The 22,677-nt window shown below is 36.0% G+C and overlaps 1 protein-coding gene and 1 long non-coding RNA gene across 2 annotated transcripts; one reads left to right on the top strand and one right to left on the bottom strand.

The window, feature by feature from the left end:
- The first annotated feature begins 1,525 nt into the window (after positions 1 to 1,525).
- Positions 1,526 to 18,307, top strand: LOC145070713 (uncharacterized). Its single transcript, XM_079017669.1, has 6 exons — positions 1,526 to 1,716; positions 15,079 to 16,021; positions 16,111 to 16,341; positions 16,428 to 16,505; positions 16,592 to 17,041; positions 17,849 to 18,307. Exons 2-6 carry the CDS (start codon positions 15,320 to 15,322, stop codon positions 18,098 to 18,100), a joined length of 1,713 nt encoding a protein of 570 aa, XP_078873795.1. The 5' UTR covers positions 1,526 to 1,716; positions 15,079 to 15,319; the 3' UTR covers positions 18,101 to 18,307.
- An 876-nt stretch (positions 18,308 to 19,183) lies between these two features.
- Positions 19,184 to 20,371, bottom strand: LOC145070008 (uncharacterized). The gene is made up of 3 exons (XR_013689779.1): positions 20,079 to 20,371; positions 19,575 to 19,650; positions 19,184 to 19,474 (listed from the first exon to the last, which is right to left on the bottom strand). It is a non-coding gene; the product is annotated as an uncharacterized LOC145070008 (long non-coding RNA).
- Between the last annotated feature and the right edge of the window lie 2,306 nt (positions 20,372 to 22,677).

The following is a 22,677-nucleotide window of genomic DNA, read 5'->3' as shown; positions in this document are numbered from 1 at the left end:
TAAGAAAACTAGTTCAAACTTCAAATTAAACTAAATCAAAAAACACCTCGGGTTTGACATAACATAACAGTACTTACTTTGATCTTCAAGTTTAGAATTAGCCTAAACAACATCCATAGAGAAGTCGGCGAAGGCATGAGGTTTCAAATCTTTATGCCATAAAAGTATATCACCACTCTCTGAATGTGTATCTAAATCCGAACCCCTACTTTTTACTTCTCGATTTGATCTCCGGCTACTGCTCCCTTTCCTTCGATTATATTACTTTTATCTCTTTTCTTTATCTTCTGCCTCTTAATCCTCTTCTCTTTCTCTCTTCTTGAACTCCTCCTTTCGCTGCTCGACTGGTGCCGATACCTCTGGTTTTTTTAACCCGCCTCGAGGTAGATTCAACGTTGCATTCATAAGGAGAGATCAAAGCCGTAGACAATGGAGATGAAGATACCGAATCTTAGGTATGCATTAGTTCACATGGTGAGCTCAAAACTCGCACCAATCGTGAGATCTAGAGGAGAGACCTCAAAGGCGGGGTACTTCAAATTTTTTGGGGATTTGGTTTCCCCCCTTAGCTATATCAATCAGCGCGTATATTAAAAAAAATTATAAAACGACGTATATACTCATTACCCATTTAATTTAGGTGGACATTTAATTTTAGGGCATACACAAATTTGGGTCTTCTATTCTTTAAATTTTGAAAAGCTGATATTATTTTTAGAACACGCAAAAAATACATATCGTAAATCGGTGTGTGTCATTGTTCGTGTGTCATTAAAGTTCTGTTATCTAGTAGCGAAATGTCAAAAAAATATTATTATTTTTTTTTATTAAAATATAACATTTACTATCATTTCATATGCATAGGAAGGTGTGTATGAAGAAAAGGTATATCAAAAAAATATTATTATTTTTTTTTATTAAAATATAACATTTATCATCATTTCATATGCATAGGAAGGTGTGTATGAAGAAAATGTATGAGGTATTTAATTTCTCTTATGTAAATTATAAATAAGAAAAGGAAAAACATAAAAAAGTAAAAATGGTAAGAAAGTCATTTTATATGGATTATGAACCGACAATGCAGCAAACCGAAAAAACTTAAGCCATCATCGTTAAAAAAAAGTTAGGGACTGACGTAGTGACTTTTTATAAAGCATAAGGACCATTTATGAAATATTCTCATCATTTTATTTTACAAAAGAATTAGCAAGTTAATACAGATTTTCTATGGTAATATTGTTAATCTGAAATTTAAATTAACAATATCAAATCTTATGATAAATCTATAAAGTTCATGCTTTTACTTTAATAGAATGCTATTTTGACAAAATAGAACTCTTTTAGAATAAAAAAGCTTATCACTTACCTATCTTAAGTGCAACAACAGAAATTACACGGTTGAGATTAATTTTTGAAGAATATGATTCCATCTTTCATATCATTCAGATTACTCTTTTTCATGTACGTGGTTCTTATTAATTAATATGAACTCTCTTTATTCTCTAACAACCAAAACTATGTTCGTGGTTACTATTACGTACTTGATTTCTACACACTTCTCCTTGTACATTTTCATCACCATACCACCACAACAAAATATTTCAAACCTGAACGCCAGTTTGAAAAAGATTCTGTGATTATGCCAATGAAATTGCTGTTTCAGGGGTGACTTGAAACATATTTACATCGTGATTTATTTTTAAACCAAACAAGGTTAGTTTTGTTTTAATTACCTGATCTAAAGCTGTACATGTTATTTGGCTACTGTATGTTACATTTTGTAAATTAAATCGTTAAACAATTTTTAATTAGTACAAGTGGAATCAACAAGTAACCTAAACCGATACAACACCAGGTGAGGATTGTCCGTTAAATAAGGCCATTAATTAGGTATGATCTAGCTTACTGTTAAGGTTACTTAAGAGTGTATCACAGCGTCAGTGCGTCACTAACTTTAGTCCACACCCCACACACTACTACACATCATCTATATGTTTTTATTTTATATTTATTTTAATAAAATATTAAAAAAAACATAACATTTTCTTAAACTAAACAAAAAACTTATTAATTAAGATGATAAAAATTACATTAGTAAAAGTAAAAAAATTACATAAAATAAAAGGGTACCGTACTCTAAAAAAATTATATTAACAACTAAAATTAGAAATCGTGATATTTGCTTGATTTTTCTGTTGGATGTTAAAAAGCAGTTATAGTTGTTGCGGTGGAAGATGCGGATGAGATGGTGTGTTCAAAATTTCTAGACCGTTAACTATTTCTGGCTTCTCTTATTGTGAACTTTTGTAGTCTAATATTTTTTTTGAAAAAAAGTAACAGCTTTAGCCAAAGTACTTGACGACATTTGTATATAGATGGCTGTGTTTGAGTTTACAATATTGTTTTGTTGTCAACGTCGTGGGGAGGTTGTGGTTGAGAAGATTGTGATCGGTATGGTGGAGGTTGGGAATGTTGAAATTGTTGAAACTAATTTGGTGTTTGAAAAAGTTTTTGGTGGTTGAGAGTAATTTTGTTGATATGGTTGTTAGAAAATGGGTAGTTGTTGAATACGTGAGGATTGTAGCATATTCTTAAACCATACGGTTGGTGATTCATAGTGTAGGTATTTGGGATGTGTTGTGTTAATGACGTATGGGTCGATGGGTGAATAAAAAATGAGTGTGTTTGGGATGTGTGGAGTGTTTGGATATTGATCCATTATTTGACTTTAGGTGAATGAGAAATAATAGGTAGCTACAAAGAAATAATCCGTGACTTTAGTGTGAAAATGTGTATAAAACTTGTTAGTATTTATATGTAAAAATTGATTTTTTTTTTTGGTTGAATGCTTCAAACGGTCACATGACCGTTACCCTCTTCTCTTTCCTCCGTTGTCGTCTGTAACCCGGCTCACGTTGCACCACGACTACGGAGTATGGAGTGTTTTTCAAGCATAGGGTTTGAGGCCACATCATCCTTACATGAATGCTCCAAATGGCCTAACAATTGTAATCTTCAAAGGTTATCGAATAAGAAAAAATGGGCTGAAAATACAATTAATTAAACATTGACGATTAAATACAAAATTCAGTCAAAGGATCAACTAGATCACTTGCTAAGAACATGAAAAATGCCTATTAGCCATCATATTAGCATGCTTAGCCGAGATGCCATCTAAATCAGATCTTAAGATTAGGATATTCAGAGTACAAGACAACCCTATAAGCAAGAAAAAAAAGATGATCATGATAATGGAGTTGAAGGAGCAAGGTGGAGACGCAAAGGTCGACGTAGGATGTTGAGTGTGAGATCAAGGGTTGGAGGGGGAATTAGAAATGAGGTAATGCGAATTCAAATGTGTTTATTCCTTCTTTCTATATGTTAATTAGGGTTTTTCAGTGTTACAAATATTTATACATACACTTGAAATAAAGGGTAAAGTTGTAATTTTGATGTAGCTCTTGAGCTTTACGATTTGAGTATTATGATAACCGATCTTGACTCGATAATATACTCGATTAGCTTGAGTTCATGCTTGATTCAACTGAAATCAAGTTGATTTCGAGTAATTTTCGAGTCGGTCTCAAGTGTTTCATGAGTTGGCATGAATCAATTACACAACTGCGATAGATTTTAATCAAAACCCTAACTTTTGAAATGGATTTTTTTGGCCCAACGGTCCTTATTTACTGAATACTTCTTTTAATATTGAAATAATTATTAAATTATTACTAAAGTTTACAATTTTATATATGGTAAAATTTAATAAATTTCCTCATATCTTATAAATTAACCTACTAATATGTTTATTTCCTAATTATATCAAATTATCGAGTTTTTCACCCTAGTTGATGATGACTCTTGCAAAACCATCTGCAATCCTAACATAATTTAATATACGAAAAGTGGTCTACAAATAGCACAAATACCTTATAGCCTATATGTATAGGTCGTATATCGGGATGAAGTTGAGGGTAGGGCTAAAAACGAGGGAGGTAGATTCGGTGAGATCTAGAGTTGAGTTATCAGATTGGATTTCTATGTTTTGCATAAGTATGGCGAATGTATTTACATGTCATCAAGGAAATTATAAGATGTCAGTTTATATGGAGTGGCCGTACCAAAAGGAAAGATCATCTCATCAAATACAACTTGATGTGAAATGATGATTCATAGGATGATATGTCAAGGCACCGAAAACCACTATGACAGGACGAGTATCTAAGAATGATGCACGGGGTGGTATAGTGTGCTAGTTTGTGAGTTGTAGTGACAAGAGGAAAACAAAGACAACCAAATACTTTAAGATGAGAGTATGTTGGATGACGATTAAATAAGAGAGTGAGGAGTGTCATTTTTAATGGAGGTTGACTAAGATGTTAAGGACGTGAGTAAGCATGTGTGTGTGTGTGTGATGGTGGGGGGGGGGGCTTCTACCTAGTAGGTAGGTGGTAGGTAGAAGTGAAAGAGTAAGGTGTTCACGGTATTGTTGATGGTGCGTAATAAGCATTCAACTTTTTATTTTGTTGGGAGGTATGTGAGAACAAAAATCAAAATTGAATTATGTGTGTAGAAAAGTAATCATGGAAGGGTTTCTTGTCATTAGCACCTCTGTTATCATAATTGAAATATTTTGTGGTTTTCCTAAATTGAGTTTTGATATATTTTTAGAATTCATGAAGTTTGGGAAAGCATCATGTTGATGGGTTTTAGCCATAAGAACTTTCCTATGTGCGCATGCAAAACCCTAATGCTTGGATCTAGGCTTTCTAATAAACATGCTTTGAATCCAAGACTTCTAATTACTAATTAGGTTAAATAAGAACATTAAAACAGATCTAGAACCATACCTTTGAGTTCCTTGTTGATCTTGAGGTCTTGGAGCTTCTAGAGTCACAATTGTCACTCCTCTGATGGCTTACAAACACTAAAGCAATAAGAATGATTTAGGAGAGAGGAGAGGGGAGGAATTTCGACCAGAGGTTCCTTACTTTATCAGAGGTGTCGAATTCCCTATGCCATGGGGTCTATTTATACTTGTAGACTCCTTAAGGGTTACAACCTAAACCCTAATTGGATAATCTTCTCTTAAGGCTATCCAAATCCATTCCATAGATAAGTATATGGACGATTTAAGCTTTCCTAAAGCTCTTAGAATCCGTCCAAACCATATCCAAATGGATTTACAGTCTAAAGCTTAACTATCAAACAATTGACAGTTTATACCCCTTTATTTAATTAATCTCTTTAAGTCACCAAATTAATTCTAATTAATTCTATGACTTATATTAATCAAATAACAAATATATTATTCATTATATTATTCTCATAATATATTAATAATATTTATTCTCTCTTAATAAATCATCCTATCAAGTTGCTATGGTGAAGGCAACCCAAAAGGACCATGCACAACCGGATATAGTTACAGCCTTAGACACTATTCCAACAGTCTCCCACTTGGATAAGTCTAGTAACTATACAAGTACAATTCGGTTTGCAATCGTAGCTCTCAAAGACGCTGTCAACTCTGATCTAATCAATCTTGTCCTTTAGATAAGGGAACGTACAGTCCTCTGTTAGATATCATGCTGACATTCCTATGGAATGGTTAGTCAAGCATTTAGGTTTCTCGATCTCTGATTTATTTGACATAGAACTTAATCGAACACATCAATTCAGTTCTGACCGGGCCCGGCACATAAGTCAAATCAAATCATCGAGCGGCCGAGATATCGCTTTTACCTTCTTAGATAAAAGTTACAGATAAACTTCGACTTATATGCATTTACTTATTCATTTACCAACTATACACAACAATACGTTTTATAACACCGAGTTACTGATGCGTTTTCGCATTATCAATGTACAATCAATTAACAAATAATAAACCATATATCTAGGTTTTAAGACTATATGATATTATCGTCTTGCGATCACCCTTTTATATCTTATTCCATAAGGTGATTCCAGCAAGCGCGGGTTTATTCCAATGCTCAAAACTAGTTCATAAGCACTCATGAACGTTGCAGCAATCCTTTGCCATGTCTAACACCATTTAGACATTCTACACACCAATTCATGACAATCTTCTTTCATATCTACTTCCAACATATGAACGATTGTGGACCATTTGAATAATTCTATTATTCCTAATAATTTCAATTATTCTGGAAGTCAAAACATGCAAAGTGAAACAATAGCTAAACAATTAACATAAGATAGTAACATTACTCATAAATAAAACTCCTTTATTTAATCATCAAATGTCAATTACATTTATCTATTACACGTTTCTAATACTATCTAATCTATGCTAATATCATCCTTCAGCCCAATACTCCTAGCATGCTGCAAATGCTTAACCCTACTCAGTCCCTTCGTAAGTGGATCTGCTGGGTTATCTTCTGATGATATCCTCTTAACTACGAGTTGTCCTCCTTCTACACGATGTCTAATAAAGTGATACTTTCTGTCGATATGTCTTGATCTACCATGATCCCTCGGCTCCTTGGTTAAGGCAACCGCACCTTCGTTATCACAGAAAATCTCCATTGGCTCCTTTATGGCAGGTACGACTCCAAGATCACCGATGAAGTTCTTTAGCCATATTGCCTCCTTCGACGCTTCGCTCGCTGCAATGTACTCTGATTCGCACGTTGAATTAGCTACGGTTTCCTGCTTGGAACTTTTCCATGTCACTGCTCCTCCATTTAGGGTAAAGACCCAGCCCGACTGCGAACGGTAGTTGTCCCTGTCGGTTTGAAAACTGGCGTCACTATACCCTCGCACCTTCAAGTCATCACTTCCTCCGAGGACTAAGAACCATTCCTTCGTCCTCCGAAGGTACTTAAGGATATTCTTCACCGCAATCCAATGTGCTTTGCCAGGATTCCCTTGATATCTGCTAACCATGCTCAAAGCGAAGGCTACATCAGGGCGAGTACAAGTCATAGCGTACATGATTGAGCCAACTGCGGAAGCGTATGGTACTCGACTCATTTCTACTATCTCAGCTTCGGTACTCGGACTTTGAGTCTTACTCAATTTGGCATTACTTTGTATCGGTAGTTCTCCCTTCTTTGAGTTTTCCATACTAAAACGTTTTAGTACCTTCTCTAAGTAAGTATTCTGACTAAGTCCAATTAGTCTCTTACTTCTTTCTCTTACTATCCTTATTCCCAAAATGTAAGAAGCCTCTCTGAGGTCCTTCATAGCGAAACACTTCCCGAGCCAGGACTTTACCTCCTGCAGAGTCGGGATGTCGTTTCCTATGAGTAATATGTCATCGACATATAGAACGAGGAAGCTTACTATACTCCCACTGGCTTTGACATATACACAAGATTCGTCTTCGTTTCGTACAAATCCAAACTCTTTGACTTTCTCATCGAAACAAAGATTCCATCTGCGAGATGCTTGCTTAAGTCCATAAATGGACTTCTCAAGCTTACACACTCTATCCGGATGCTTCGGATCCACAAACCCCTCTGGCTGAGCCATGTAAACATCCTCAGCCAACTTTCCGTTAAGGAAAGCGGTCTTGACATCCATTTGCCAAATCTCATAATCATGAAATGCGGCAATTGCTAACATCACTCTAATAGATTTAATCTTCGCAACTGGTGAGAAGGTCTCATCATAGTCAACTCCGGGAGTTTGAGTAAAGCCCTTCGCGACCAATCGCGCTTTATATGTGTGTACGTTCCCATCCACGTCGGTCTTCTTCTTGAAGATCCATTTGCACCCAACGGTCTTACGTCCGGGCACATAATCAACCAAATTCCAAACTTGGTTATCATACATGGATTGGATCTCGCTATCCATTGCCTCTTTCCACTTTACAGACTCCGGGCCTGCCATGGCTTCCTTATAGCTATTAGGTTCATCAAGATTTACTAGTGTACCATCACTAATATACGTGTCCCCTTCGGTAGTAATATGAAAGCCATAAAACTGGGGATGAACTCTAACTCTATCGGAACGTCTAAGAGGTAAGGATTCGTCAATTGGTTCAACCGGAGTTTCCTCCTCGGGTTGAGTGCCAGCGGTAGAGGTTCCTTCATCCATCGACTCTTGAATCTCTTCAAGTTCGATTTGCCTCCCACTGTCTCCTTGGCTTATGAGTTCTCGCTCTCGGAAAACTCCTCTCCTCGCAACGAAGACAACATTGTCCTTCGGTCTATAGAAGAGATATCCAAAGGATGTCTGCGGGTAGCCGATGAAAATACATCGCTCACTTCTAGGTTCAAGCTTGTCGTGAGTATCTCGTCTTACGAAAGCCTCGCAACCCCAAACCTTGATATGTGCCAACGAGGGAGCTTTCCCTGTCCACATCTCGTGAGGTGTTTTGGCAACCTTCTTAGTAGGGACTCGGTTAAGGATATGGGCGGCAGTCTCTAAGGCATACCCCCAAAAAGAGATTGGTAGTGAAGCACGACTCATCATAGAGCGAACCATATCCAATAAGGTTCGATTACGCCTTTCTGCCACACCATTCAACTGCGGTGTCCTAGGAGGCGTCAATTGCGAAACTATTCCACACTCCTTGAGATAATCGTGGAATTCAAGACTTAGGTACTCTCCTCCTCGATCGGATCGAAGCATCTTGATCTTCCTGCCCAATTGATGCTCCACTTCATTCTTGAACTCTTTGAACTTTTCAAAGGTGTCTGACTTTTGCTTGATTAAGTAGATATACCCATATCTACTATAGTCATCGGTAAAAGTCACATAGAAGCGGTTCCCATCCTTCGTGGTTGATCTAAACGGTCCACATACATCGGTATGTATTAGGTCCAATAGACACTCGCCCCTTTCACAAGTACTCGTGAAGGGCGACTTAGTCATCTTTCCAAGCAAACAAGACTCGCATGTGTCATCTTCCCTAAGGTCGAATGACTCCAACACTCCATCCTTTTGGAGTTGGGCTATGCGTTTCTTGTTGACATGTCCAAGACGACAATGCCACAAGGATGCTTTATCCATACTAGTGGAAGAATCAATATTCAAAACATCATTTCCAAAGTCATCAACAATCATAACAGTTTCATATATTCCATTACATGGTATAGCTTCAAAGTAAAAGACACCATTTAGATAAGCCAAAATAGAACCATTCTCATTATTAAAAGAAAATCTAAATCCTTGTCTATACAAACCATGAAATGAAATGATGTTTCTTGCCATTTCTGGCGAATAGCAACAATTGTTCAAATCTAAAACTAAACTATTCCTAAGCACTAAGGAATACACTCCAATCTTGGTCACAGGCGACGATCTTCTGTTCCCCATGATTAGATTGATCATTCCTTGCTCCACATCCCTACTTCTTCTTAGTCCCTGCACATCATAAAAAATGTGATAACCACAACCGGTATCAAGAACCCAAGAAATAGCATGATTAGAATCGTTAGACTTGATTGTATACATACCTGCGAAAGATGGCTTGATCTTTCCTTCTTTGATCGCTTGCAGGTAATCCGGGCAGCTTCTCTTCCAATGTCCTATCTTGTGGCAGTGGTGGCACTCTGCCTCCTTCGGGTTAGAGCAGGGCTTGGCGGGATCAACTTTGGTCCCACTAGAAGAGGCACCATCTCGGGCTTTCACCTTGCGATAGTTCTTCGATGAAGCTTTCCTCTTCTTTCCCTTCCCTTGTCCAATAGCCAAGACAGGAGCAGCGGGCGGATTGGGAGTAGGTGCAGCAGACTTATCTTTAAAGTTGCTCTCAGCAACCCTCAAGAGACCTTGGAGCTTGCTTAGGGTGACCTCTTCTTTGTTCATGTGGTAGGTCATCCTAAATTGATTGTACATCGGAGGCAAAGAGTGAAGCACCATGTCGATCGCCAAATCCTCACCGAAGTCAACATTTAACTTGCGAAGGCGGTCGACATACCTTTGCATCTTTTGCAAGTGCACGGTAAGAGATTCTCCATGACCCATCTTTTCGGAAATCATGTTAGTGAAAATCTCGTACCTCTCTTGTCTCGCGTTTTGGTGGTACCTCTCCAATAAGTCTTGGTGCATCTCGTACGGGTACATGTCCTCGTAGGACTTTTGGAATTCGGAGTTCATGGTGGCGATCATGATGCAATGTACCTTCGTTGCATCTCGCTCATGAGTTTCAAAGGCGGTGATTTCGGCTGGAGTAGCGATTTCGGTATTGATTTTCTCGAGCTTCTCATCAAGGACATACTCTTTGTCCTCATAGCGAGCAATGGTGCGAATGTATCTTATCCATTCGCTAAAGTTCGTTCCATCGAAGGTGACCTTTTGGCAAAGGCTCATCAACGTGAAAGAACTAGCAGCAGCGTTGTTTGCGTTTGACATCTACAATTAGAAAAGGACAAAGATAGATTAGAATAAGAATCCCTAATTATCACCCAATAAGAAAAATTAGGGCTAGGATCCAACAATAACATTTACATATTAGAAAAGGGATGCCGTAATCTAACATGCAAATAAATTGAAGGTAAGTGAATGACGATTCACTAATTCTCCATCACAAAAACCTAAACTATTAGTCCTAAGTGTTTTTTTTTTGAGAATTCCTAGGTTCGGATGAGATTCATTGAAACTATTCAATGGCATGTTTAAATCTCGATATGCCCCTCTTGTTTGTGACTGGGATGCCGAGGATCACAAAGCGGGTGTGAATTACCATGCAAATTCACATGGCGCCTTCATTGTAACAATCACCTATTCGATGTGCCGGTAAACCACACACGCTCCATCGAACTATGATAAACAACGAATCACCCTTTGCCACCTTCGCTTAGAACCAATTAGTGTGCCGGTAAACCACACGCGCTCCACTAACATCTTAGCAAGGTGCAAAGTGTAATTTCATGGGATTGCATCAATTCACTTTTCCTAAAGTAACTAGGATTGGGAAATTTTAAAAAAAATGTGTAGTTACTTTATATTTCTTATTATACTTTTAATGAGAGGATGAGGTTGCCCTATCCTACCCGTTCGGCTAACGACCCTCCACCAATCAAGCAAGCGGTGGGTGTGAGTGTACACCCATTAAGCGCCATTTTATAGGCTGCAACCTTATACCCACCTTATAGATTGGCTTCGTGAATGAGGCCTACTAACGGTAAGACTAGCATTTAGTCATACATATATATATTATTCTAGTAATATCATATTAGTATAGGGTTGTATTTTAAAACTTTTAAAATCTAGGGTTTGAAATTTAAGTTGTCTAAATTAAAACTTTTAATCACAAATATAAATTTCAAAACTTGAGGGCAAGTTTTAAACATTTTAAAACATAGAGGATCAAATAACAAATAATTCCAATTAACAATTAATATCCTAATTATCTATATTTGATTTATTCAAGATTTCTTTTAAGATAATTACCAAAATAATCAAAATAATTAATTAATTATCATATAAGGAAATTAAATATCTAATTAGTTGATAATTACCTTTAACTAGATCAAGATAATAGTTATATTTATCAGAAAAACGAATTAATATTGATCTAATTAGTTTATGGTAAGTTTGGATAAGATAAACACAAAGAAATCCCGAATCTGGCCATTCCTGACGCCTGGACTCGCCGAGTGCACAAAGGGACTCGCCGAGTCAGGCCTACTCGCCGAGTACACTTTGAGACTCGCCGAGTCCATGACTCAGAAACCAAAAATCGAATTTTGCAGGTTTGTTTCAGTTAATCAAGCAACAATTTACAGAAAACCAAGCTAGGCTCTGATACCACTGATGGGTTTTAGCCATAAGAACTTTCCTATGTGCGCATGCAAAACCCTAATGCTTGGATCTAGGCTTTCTAATAAACATGCTTTGAATCCAAGACTTCTAATTACTAATTAGGTTAAATAAGAACATTAAAACAGATCTAGAACCATACCTTTGAGTTCCTTGTTGATCTTGAGGTCTTGGAGCTTCTAGAGTCACAATTGTCACTCCTCTGATGGCTTACAAACACCAAAGCAATAAGAATGATTTAGGAGAGAGGAGAGGGGAGGAATTTCGACCAGAGGTTCCTTACTTTATCAGAGGTGTCGAATTCCCTATGCCATGGGGTCTATTTATACTTGTAGACTCCTTAAGGGTTACAACCTAAACCCTAATTGGATAATCTTCTCTTAAGGCTATCCAAATCCATTCCATAGATAAGTATATGGACGATTTAAGCTTTCCTAAAGCTCTTAGAATCCGTCCAAACCATATCCAAATGGATTTACAGTCTAAAGCTTAACTATCAAACAATTGACAGTTTATACCCCTTTATTTAATTAATCTCTTTAAGTCACCAAATTAATTCTAATTAATTCTATGACTTATATTAATCAAATAAAAAATATATTATTCATTATATTATTCTCATAATATATTAATAATATTTATTCTCTCTTAATAAATCATCCTATCAAGTTGCTATGGTGAGGGCAACCCAAAAGGACCATGCACAACCGGATATAGTTACAGCCTTAGACACTATTCCAACACATGTAACATCCCAAAAATAGTGATAAAATTTTTCATTTTATAAATCATCAATACCATGCATCAGATGTCTCAAAACCATCCACGATACAGTATATCAAAATCATCAAAGTAAAAATAGTCATAAATGTAGAATCACAAGGGGGATGTTGTGCGATCACATCGGGGCGTTCCCTTTCGTACCGGAAGTACCAAAAAAACATAAACATAAATTGACAACAAACAAGCTAAGTGAATTTTGAAAAGTACCACATACCATACATACAGTTAGGCCAAGCCCTAGGTATATTCCAACCCAATATATAATCATACGCCCAGCCATGGAGTATGTTTCAACCCAAACATGCAATAACGGGCCCATTCCTAAGGTTTCTTTCAACCCAAACATACAATTATGGGCCCACACCTAGGGTTTATTTCAACCTAATTATACAAACATGCAAGAGGCACAAAGAGAGCTAGCATCCTACAATACACAATCTAGTGGGCCGACTTTGGTGTCTTCAACCCACAAGCACAATGAGAAGACTCATCTCTCAGTGGAAACTCAACTGTTACTACTCTCACTTCCAGAAATACCGATGCTATACACCACTTATATAGTTATACCAGATAAGCCCTTAGCTTTTCTTCCAAAACTAGGGGTCTGATCAAAAGTCAATTCAAGTCAAAAGTCAATGGTTAAAGTCAACAGTCAACATTAACTATAGTCATTGTTGACTTTAGTCAACCTCCATGCCGAGGGCATCATACATCGAGACAAATGGGCTTTTCCTGGTCCCCACGCTGTGGGGACCTAAGGCCACGTCGTGGGAGTTGGTTTTCCAACAGCTCAATGGGTTAAGCTATTTTTTTTTCAATCCGAAGAGCTTCAAAGCTTAGATCTGTCATGTCGTGGTGAGCAAACCCTGGCCTCCTCATTATTTTAAATGGTCTGGTCAAGATGATCTATGTAACAGGCGGGAGGGGAGTATTTTTTAGTTTTGAGCTCTCAAAAGAGGTTACAAGTACAATTCAACAAAGATTTGTTTGTCATTCTCAAACTCAAGACACATTCAATTGATTAGCAAGCATCCCTATTTATAGACTATGGATCAGGCCTAAAACCCTAATGGGCCAAGCCTATTAATCCATAGGCCCATGAATGATGTCAACCAATCATAATTGGCTATGTAGTAGCTTCTGGAACCTTCATCCTTCATTTATATTGCATGAGCATCAACAACATACATGATGGGGCATCATGATCCATAGTGGGTCATCATAATGCAAGAATGGCACATCAAGATCAATATGGCTCATCAACCGTCATTGTGGCACATCATGTAATAATATTTGGCCATCTTCAACTTCTGAGCATCATTGAACAATATTGAGCATCATAGAGGACATCATAGCATAAGTGGCTCATCAAGGGATACCATGTATCATCAAGGAACACATGTTGCGCACCTTGCACCAAGATGATGCATTAAGCATGAGGATGACAAATCATGTGCAAGGAATGGCACATCCTCTTCCATGTTGGCACACCTGGCGCATCTAGGCTCCAAAGTGGCGTATCTTCTTTTTGATGGTGCACCTACCTTTACAATTGGTGCACATTGATCATGAAGTGGTGCATCTACCTCCAAGGATGGCGCATCCTCTTTATGGAGCATTATAAGATACTCTGTTCCCTTCCCCGGTGCTCTATACCTTTCCCAGGTGCTCCATACCCCCTTTTAGAAGATCTGTTCATTTTCTGATGATCCATTCCCTTATCAAATGATACAATCCTTTCTCACATGCTCCATGAACTCCAAGTGTTCCATTGAGTTTCAAGTGCTCCATTGAACTCAAATGCTCTATGCAAATGCTCTAAATGCTCAAGTCGCATTTAGCACTCATCATTAGAACTGCAGTTTAAAGTGTGGGAACTCCGGTGCTCTTGCTCTTCTTTAACCCTAAACATGATCATTGGCCTCATCAACTGATTGATTCTTTTGAATGGGATAGAATGCAAAAATAGCCAATGTAGAGGTTAACTTATGTCCTTCCTGATTGAGTTCCTAAGTGAAGGGAATTTGAACCTTGCTATAATGTAGAAAGAGATTATGGATAAAGTCTTCAGGGAACATTTGTAGATACTAACGAATAACCTTGTCATTACAAATAAAATCTTTCTCCCAAGGTGTCAACCCATTTGAACCAGTTGCTTCATAGTTGACCCATACTGATTACTTTTTGTTATATATTCATATGCTCTTCTTTTGTCCCTAAAGTCGAAAAGCAAAAGCACGTTGAGACCTCTAAGGTAGCTGATCTTGCAAATGTCAATGACTTCATGAGTAGAACAAAATCACTCTCGGCTTTTGTTGATGCTCTTCAAAAAAGTCCAATTATACAGCGAACTTCTTTCTAATTTGTTTCTGTTAATTGTACTCTTATTTGAATTAGTCCATGTAGGCTGCTTTGTTTAAAATAATCAGATTACAGAAATAAAATGGTCATTTGAAATTCAAGCCATAATAACTTAGAGATAAAGTAGGGTATTAGTGGTTGATAGTTGTTGACGATTACAGCCCATTTTACATACTGTTTTTTGCATTTTAGGTTCCATTCAATTTCTACACTTATAGTATCACTCATGGAACTGATGGAAGGTGTACAACACTTCAAAATTCCACTAGAGGAGATAAATTTGGCCACCAGAAACTTTAGCGATGAAAATTACATTGGTATGGGTGGTTATGGAACCGTATATGCAGCAAAACTTTTCCTATCAGGGCAGCAGAGAACTGTTGCTATAAAATAGTTAAATGATACCTCTAAACAAGGGAAACATGAGTTCTTGATGGAAATTCAGTTGCTTTCACGCTATAGACACAAAAACATCATATCTCTTGTTGGGTTCTGTGACGAAAGTAGTGAAAAGATACTTGTTTATGAGTATGCAAAACATGGAAGCCTTGACAAGTATCTATCTACACCTGAACTCTCCTGGACGCAACGTCTCCAAATAAGCCTTGGTGCGGCCCGTGGCCTTAATTACCTTCATAATGATGTGGGACCCCAACATAGAGTCCTGCATCGCGATATAAAGAGCTCTAACATTCTGCTCGATGAGAACTGGGAAGCAAAAATATCTGATTTTGGATTATCAAAAATAGGCCCTTCAAATGTGGAGTTCACTTGTCTTTTCACTGGAGTTTGTGGCACAATGGGCTATCTTGATCCGGAATATCTAAATACTGGTGTTCTAACAAAGGAATCAGACGTCTATTCGTTTGGTGTGGTGCTATTTGAAATCTTGTGTGGTAGGCTAGCAAATAGTAAATATCAAGATAAGAGTGTGTTACTTTCTTCATTGGCACCAAAGTGTTATGAAGAAAGCAGATTAGTTGACATTATACATCCTAGTCTGAGAACTCAAATGAAGGTAGATTCGTTGGACGTTTTCTCAATGGTTGCATATCAATGCTTAAAAGAAAATAGAACTGAACGCCCAACAATGGCTTGGGTTGCAGAAAAACTTGAGAAGGCATTGGAACTTCAAGTATGTTTTTCGTGGAAGACTCCATAACACCATTCTAACTCTATATCCATCTTTTCCATTGAATAATTATTTGTTTTCATTTTTACAAGGATGGTTGCAAAGTAGAAAAATTTATTCGGATTGGAACATGGGGAAGACAAGGTGGAGATCCTCAAGAATATTGGTCTTTTCAACTTGAAAAAGACACTTATTTGTCGAAGATTGCCATTGGTCATGGAAAAACAATATACTCTCTCACGTTCACTAGTAAATATAAAGGGGGTGTGCACACTTCTAAAACGGTTGGTGGTGGGACCAATGGAGACAATGTTAATCCTGTGGTAAATAGATCTTAACTTAGCTGAAACTGATCAATACGCATTCTTTATCTTTGATTCAATAATAGCAATTATGCTTACTTATGTAGGTCACTAGTGAATCTACAAGCTTTTTGAATCTTACTAGAAAGGTCAGTGGTTGGGCCAGTGGACACAAGGTTTCCGAGGTGAATGTATCTTAACTCATCAGCCAATCAATATGTATTATTTTTCAGTTTTCATTCAAATATAACAATTGTGCTGTTTTTCTTAGGTCATTCTTGACGATGATGAGCAAATAATTAGCATTGATGGGAGCATTGGTACTCGAGAGGGTTATAAAACAATTTCTTCACTATCTTTTATGACCAATAAGAGGACCCGTGGACCTTTTGGTAAAGCAACAGACACTCAGTTTACTCTACCATGGGAAGAAGGCTCATTAGTCGGCTTTTATGGTCTTGCTGGCAATTACATTGACAGCATTGGTGTCTTTGTTAAAGCTTATGAGCAAATCATCAAAGTTGGAACATGGGGAAAGACTCAAGGTGTGGGTCCACAAAATCTATGGAGTTTCCAACTTGAGAGAAATCATCATTTGAAGAAGATAAACATAAACCATGGGGATCTGATATATTCTCTCATGTTCACTACAGAACATAGAGGCGTGTTACAAAATTCTAGACTGGCTGGTGGCTGGAAATTAGAAGAGACGCCTACTGAGGTGAGAATTTTAACTAAAAGATAACAAAAACAGCCTTTAAGTTTATTATATATTGGGGTAGCTGGAAACATAGGGCTGCTAAACTGAGTAACATATAAAACGACATCATTTGGGCAAAATTTGAAAAGAACTAAGGCCTTGGGAAAGCAAAACCATGCTATTACTCTACCTTATTAATGTCAAGATAAAAATTTGTTTGAAGATGGTTAAATGTAATCGAATCTTAAAAATAAAGAGAAACTGCTGACATTTTCTCATGGTCTTTTATATAATGCTAAGGGCATCTACAATACATTAAATTTATTAGAATTTAATGGAATGACAAATCATTATTTTACTTACTATACAACTCTACATTGATTTTTTCTACAACAATGGAATATATATTTAATAGTTAAAAGATTTCCTTTTTTCCATGAAGAGTTCAATGACCATTGAACTCCATATCCATTGAATCTCAACATGACATCCCACAATAATAAAGCTTAATCCATTGAATGCCAATTAGGCATGCTACCTCATTCAACTCTCCGATTAAACTATATATTGTGGTTGTTCTAAATGGCGGAGACATATACAGAGAACCAGCATAATGTTTTGCCATATGTGAAGCTTGTATCCATAGGCCCTGTACACAAATGGAGAGAGAAATTCCATTATTTTTACTACTATTTTTAGTAGGGGTATGGGTTAGCAATTTAATATATATATATATATATATATATATATATATATATATATATATATATATATATATATATATATATATATATATATATATATATATATATATATTTGTTAATGCAGGTTATGTTTGATTGGGATGAGGAAATACGTGCCATTAATGGAACAGTTGGGCTATCAAGGGGAGATGATCCTGGTTGTATAGTAATAACATCAATATCATTCGTGACAAACAAAAGAACCCACGGACCTTTTGGTAATGAACGAGGGAAGCCTTTCACAGTATCATGGGATGATTGTTCTTTTATGGGTTTCTATGGCGCTGCTGGCTGGTATATCGATAAGATTGGCGTCTATCTAAAGGCTATTACATAAACTCTTCTCTTGACTATATTATTGTGCTCAACATTTTCACTACAACAAAAGTACATTATGGTACGTTTTTTGCTAGAGGTATACAAGTCGGTATTTGAAGTACTTAGCGACGTCGTATTGTCACTAAAACTTTGTAGTTGTTGGTAACATATCATATGTATACACTATATCTAACAATCCTTGCCCGGGTATTTTAAATTATCTTTTTAAAAACAATTTTTAGTTTTTAAGGTAAAAGGTTTCATAGTTCATAACATTTGCGGAAACTAAACTATCCCAAAATATTGCAAGAGGTTTAGTTTTTAAAAAGCGAAGTGTCAATAGGTATCATAACAAGAATCAAGTTCCCCACACGTCGGGGTCATCTAAATGTCCTACACCTCTAGTCATTTAAAATCTTGTCTAAACACACATCAAAAAAAGTTAGGCAATGGATTTTCCTAGTGAGTTAAAGTGAGAAGATATCAATCCCACTTACTTAAATCAAAGCTCCAAAACTATATTTTTAAACTTGCCAAGATAGCAAAAACATTTGTTATCAAAAGAGCAATGAAATGAAAAAGTTAAGTAATAAAGTTAATTGAGAGACATGCAATGCATATAACCACACCCTCCCTTGTCCATCTTATAAGTCCAACTCACACTTTGATAAAAGCTCTTGAAGGACGAAATGTCAACTTTCGCCTTAATATCCAAAAACTAGGCACTAGGGCCCTTCACCCTAGTCCAAGCAAGGAGTAGTTTATGTACAAGTAGGATGTTTAAAGCATTTTCCAAAATATTGGCTCCATTGATTTTTATGACTAAACCTTTTACAAAATAAATTTTATGAATGCAACAATATATATATATATATATATATATATATATATATATATATATATATATCAAGGTTGCAGAAATCGCTCGACGGTAGCTCGGCGGTCGACCGGGGTCAAGGGATTAATCGGCTAGGCGGGGATTAATCGGGGACCATTAATTATTAATAAATTATTAAAAAATTACAGAATATAACATTAATCCTAAGAATATGGGCTCAAAATAACAATAACTATCCAAATCTTTAACTTCTTAAATTAACCCTTTATGAAAGTTATATTGTTGTAAAAAAGAATCAATAAATCTTGAACCAATCTCACACACTTCCAAGATAACATAAAGCTGAACTCAAAGTACCAGTAACAATGCAAACATTTAACTCTTTTACTTGGCCCTATAATACTTGTTTTAAGAGTACATAACAATAATAGAAACTCTTAACACTTCACATCCTTCAACCCAACAACATAGTACAAGAATGTTGGATTACTTGCACCTTCTTTGTAATAAGCAAACACAATGCTGCTATCATCATGCATACTCTCTCCAACAAAACTACACATAAGTATAAATAACATTAAAACCAAGTTTTTGAACAACATGTAAAAATATGGACTCCGTTCATAAATGGAAACTTAGAGCAAAAAAAACTTACAATTGAAGGTCACTGAGCTTTGAGAGGAGGTACTTTGTTGCTGCTTCAATTGTGAAAATGGAAAAGCATCTAAATTCTATTTGGGACAAAAATCATTTGCAATTAGTTGAGGATGAGATTGAGTATAAGATAATACATCCCTTTCATTCACCAAACTTTTCCTAATTTGATAATTTCCAATCTCACACATTGAAATCGTCAACTAAATGTTTTCAATAAATTCTTTAAGCAAGAATCGTGCCTGAGTTTATCCAAATCATTAATTTGTAAATGTAGCTCCTGGATTGTTAAGTATCAATCTGATTCGACGTTAAAGGAATTACATTAGGTCAAGTATCAATATCAATCTAGATGCATATCATTCGTCAGGGAAAAAGAAACAATTGAAATTGAATCGTAGAAACGATGAAGTTATGAGGAATTAAACCATTGATGTGATTCCCTGTGAGAATCAAGACCTGTAAATTTAGACCAAAGGCGCTATGTCGTGAGTGAAGAACTAACCTGCGAGCTTTGTGTCGACAAGAAACGGAGGTTCGAGTCGACGGGATTTCTGCCAACTACTCCAGCCGCCACCTACATCCTCGCTAATCTGTGTCGCCGAATCAGGGAGAAGAAGAATCCTTTGTACACTCGAGTTGTGATGTGGGTTGGTGATGGAACTCAAATTCACCTTCAGAAGAACGAGATGCAAAATAGGGAAGAACGAGATGCAAAGTGGAGATATGAATCAGTTATATGTTCATCCCACATTGCTAGTTGAAGCATTCTTTAGAGGAAAACTTATTCTATAAAAAGAGCTTGTATCTCTTAGAAAATTAAACCAAGCTATGTTGGCGAGCCGGCTCCTTTGAGCTAGCGGGTTTTCGTTTCGATTATGAGTCCGATTTGGTTCGATTTGGATCGGTTTTGACCGATATTGACCAATGCCGATTAGTTAACCCTTTAGCACCTATTCGTAGGCGGTTGGAGGCCGCCAAGCGCCTAGGCGCCAATTAATCGGCTGCCTAAACCGATATTTACAACAATGATATATATATATATATATATATATGTATATGTATATATATATATATATATATATATATATATATATATATATATATATATAGAGAGAGAGAGAGAGAGAGAGTAACAAGTAGCGAATAATACTAGTTTTGGAAAGAAATCATATTTAGTCACTATAAAGTAAAGGATGTGTCTTTTCAGTAACATCACTCAACTTCTAGTTTCAAAAGCCACTATTTTCTTTTGTGAAAATTCTCCTTAAACACCACCAATAGGGTATAGCATAATTTTCTAAAAATGACCAAAATACCCCTAGGGTCATAAAACTACCCGAATCTCCAAATGTTCAATGTTATTTGGGAATTATGGAAGTGAAATCATATCAAATGGATAATCCAAACTCTCGGAAACATAAAATATGGCATCATCGCAATAGGTTTTCACACATCAGGTTATGCGTTGTGTTCTAGCCTACATATCATGTTCATATTGAGAATGCATCATGTTCTTTTAAAGTTTCCTGTTTTGGCATCATACTTTACATAATACATCTGATTCCTTAGGAAGCGAGTTGTGTTTTGTACAACAAATTCTCCTTCCATATCTCATTTCGTTTAGCTAATCGACTTTGCATATATACTTGTGTTTCCTTATATTGCTTCATTTGTACAACCAATATGGGTTCCCAAACCTATCAAAAATGCATGTAGAAATGCTCAAGCACTTGAAGTAATCCATTAAGTTCTTTATAGTAATTCCATGGTCTTATTACTAATCAAACCTTACTTATAAAGTTAAAGGGTTAAGTTTCCCCAAAACTCACAAATAACCAAAAGACTTTACCAAAACTCTTTAGAGACCACTTGTAACATATTAGATGATTTCCAAGTCCCTTAACTCAACCTAAATTCTTGTAGACTCATATCTTAACTATGGAATCACTATTCCAACTCCATGGTTCCTATTATTCCCTTAATAACCAAGATTCATTAGAATCACTTTAAATACACTTAAATTTTCTTGTTTTTGATCAAAAATCGTCACCCCAAGTATAATTTCAATATATATAAACGTCATCTACTCATAATTTCCTTGAAATGCATATTCAATAATGGAATTCATAATTATAAAATTCAAGTTTTTATTCTCCTACCCATTTTGTTAACAATCATTAGATTTACTTGTTTGTTTATTAATTTTTAATTTTTAATTTATTTAAATAAAAAAAATTAATTTACTCAAAATTTATAGCCTCAAAAACTAGGTGTTATAATTACCCATACCTTTAGGATGATTCCGTCCTCGGAATCAGTAAGAGAAACGACAAATCATAATTCCTTACATTGAACAATTCATATCTTGTTCATATTCTTAAACTGGACATATCTTTTAAGTGATTAATTATGGACTTCATTGAAGCTTACATTCATGTTTTTGATGATGTATCCACCCCTTTTGGCTTTAGATAAACTTGACTCCATCTAACAACCATAATAATATTCATCAACATAAAATTTTAAACCTTCTCATACTTTATGTTCCCATAACTTCTCAAAAAACCAACTATATATCTTATTCTTCGTATGACTTTTAAATGATGAACACTGTTTTCCTCTTAACAATTTTTTAAAATTCCTGATGTATAACTTATTCCATAGGAGCTTTCTTAACTATCCAAAATTCCCTGAACATCTTAATTCCTTATTCTAAAATTATATCCAACTTTTGAATAACTTTGGGTTATAAAGTTGATATGAGTTCCCAATTTGTTTTTATCTAGCTATATGAACTAGAGTTCTTGTCTTCACTTTAAATGATAATCAATCATTGATAGAGAATACCGATTCATGATGTCTAATTTTAATCCCAAATTCATGAAGTGCTTGTATTTCCCACTTTTTATTCTTCTAAGAAAAAACACCTATATAGATACTCAACCATTTCACAAGTTTCCACAGATTGGTCTTGTTTCATCATTATGAACCTCATTTGGGTGATTTCATTGTATATCAACATAGTTTAATTGTTTAGTTAGCTCTTAATTTCCTTCCCTTCAAATCTTACCATATTCTCACTTTAATCTCAACACTTCAGT

The sequence above is a fragment of the Lactuca serriola genome, chromosome 8, assembly GCF_051521515.1.
Source record: "Lactuca serriola cultivar US96UC23 chromosome 8, Lser_US96UC23_V15, whole genome shotgun sequence".
Lineage (NCBI taxonomy): Eukaryota > Viridiplantae > Streptophyta > Magnoliopsida > Asterales > Asteraceae > Lactuca > Lactuca serriola.
The sequence above is the reverse complement of the archived record's forward strand: the minus strand, read 5'-3'. Positions and strand labels throughout refer to the sequence as shown.

What these genes read in the sequence shown, in the direction of transcription:
- LOC145070713 (XM_079017669.1), top strand. Translation starts at nt 15,320, where the DNA reads ATGGAAATTCAGTTGCTTTCACGCTATAGACACAAAAACATCATATCT. An exon ending in AGAAGGCATTGGAACTTCAA is followed by an intron (nt 16,022 to 16,110) that starts GTATGTTTTTCG and finishes CATTTTTACAAG; the next exon opens with GATGGTTGCAAAGTAGAAAA. An exon ending in GAGACAATGTTAATCCTGTG is followed by an intron (nt 16,342 to 16,427) that starts GTAAATAGATCT and finishes TTACTTATGTAG; the next exon opens with GTCACTAGTGAATCTACAAG.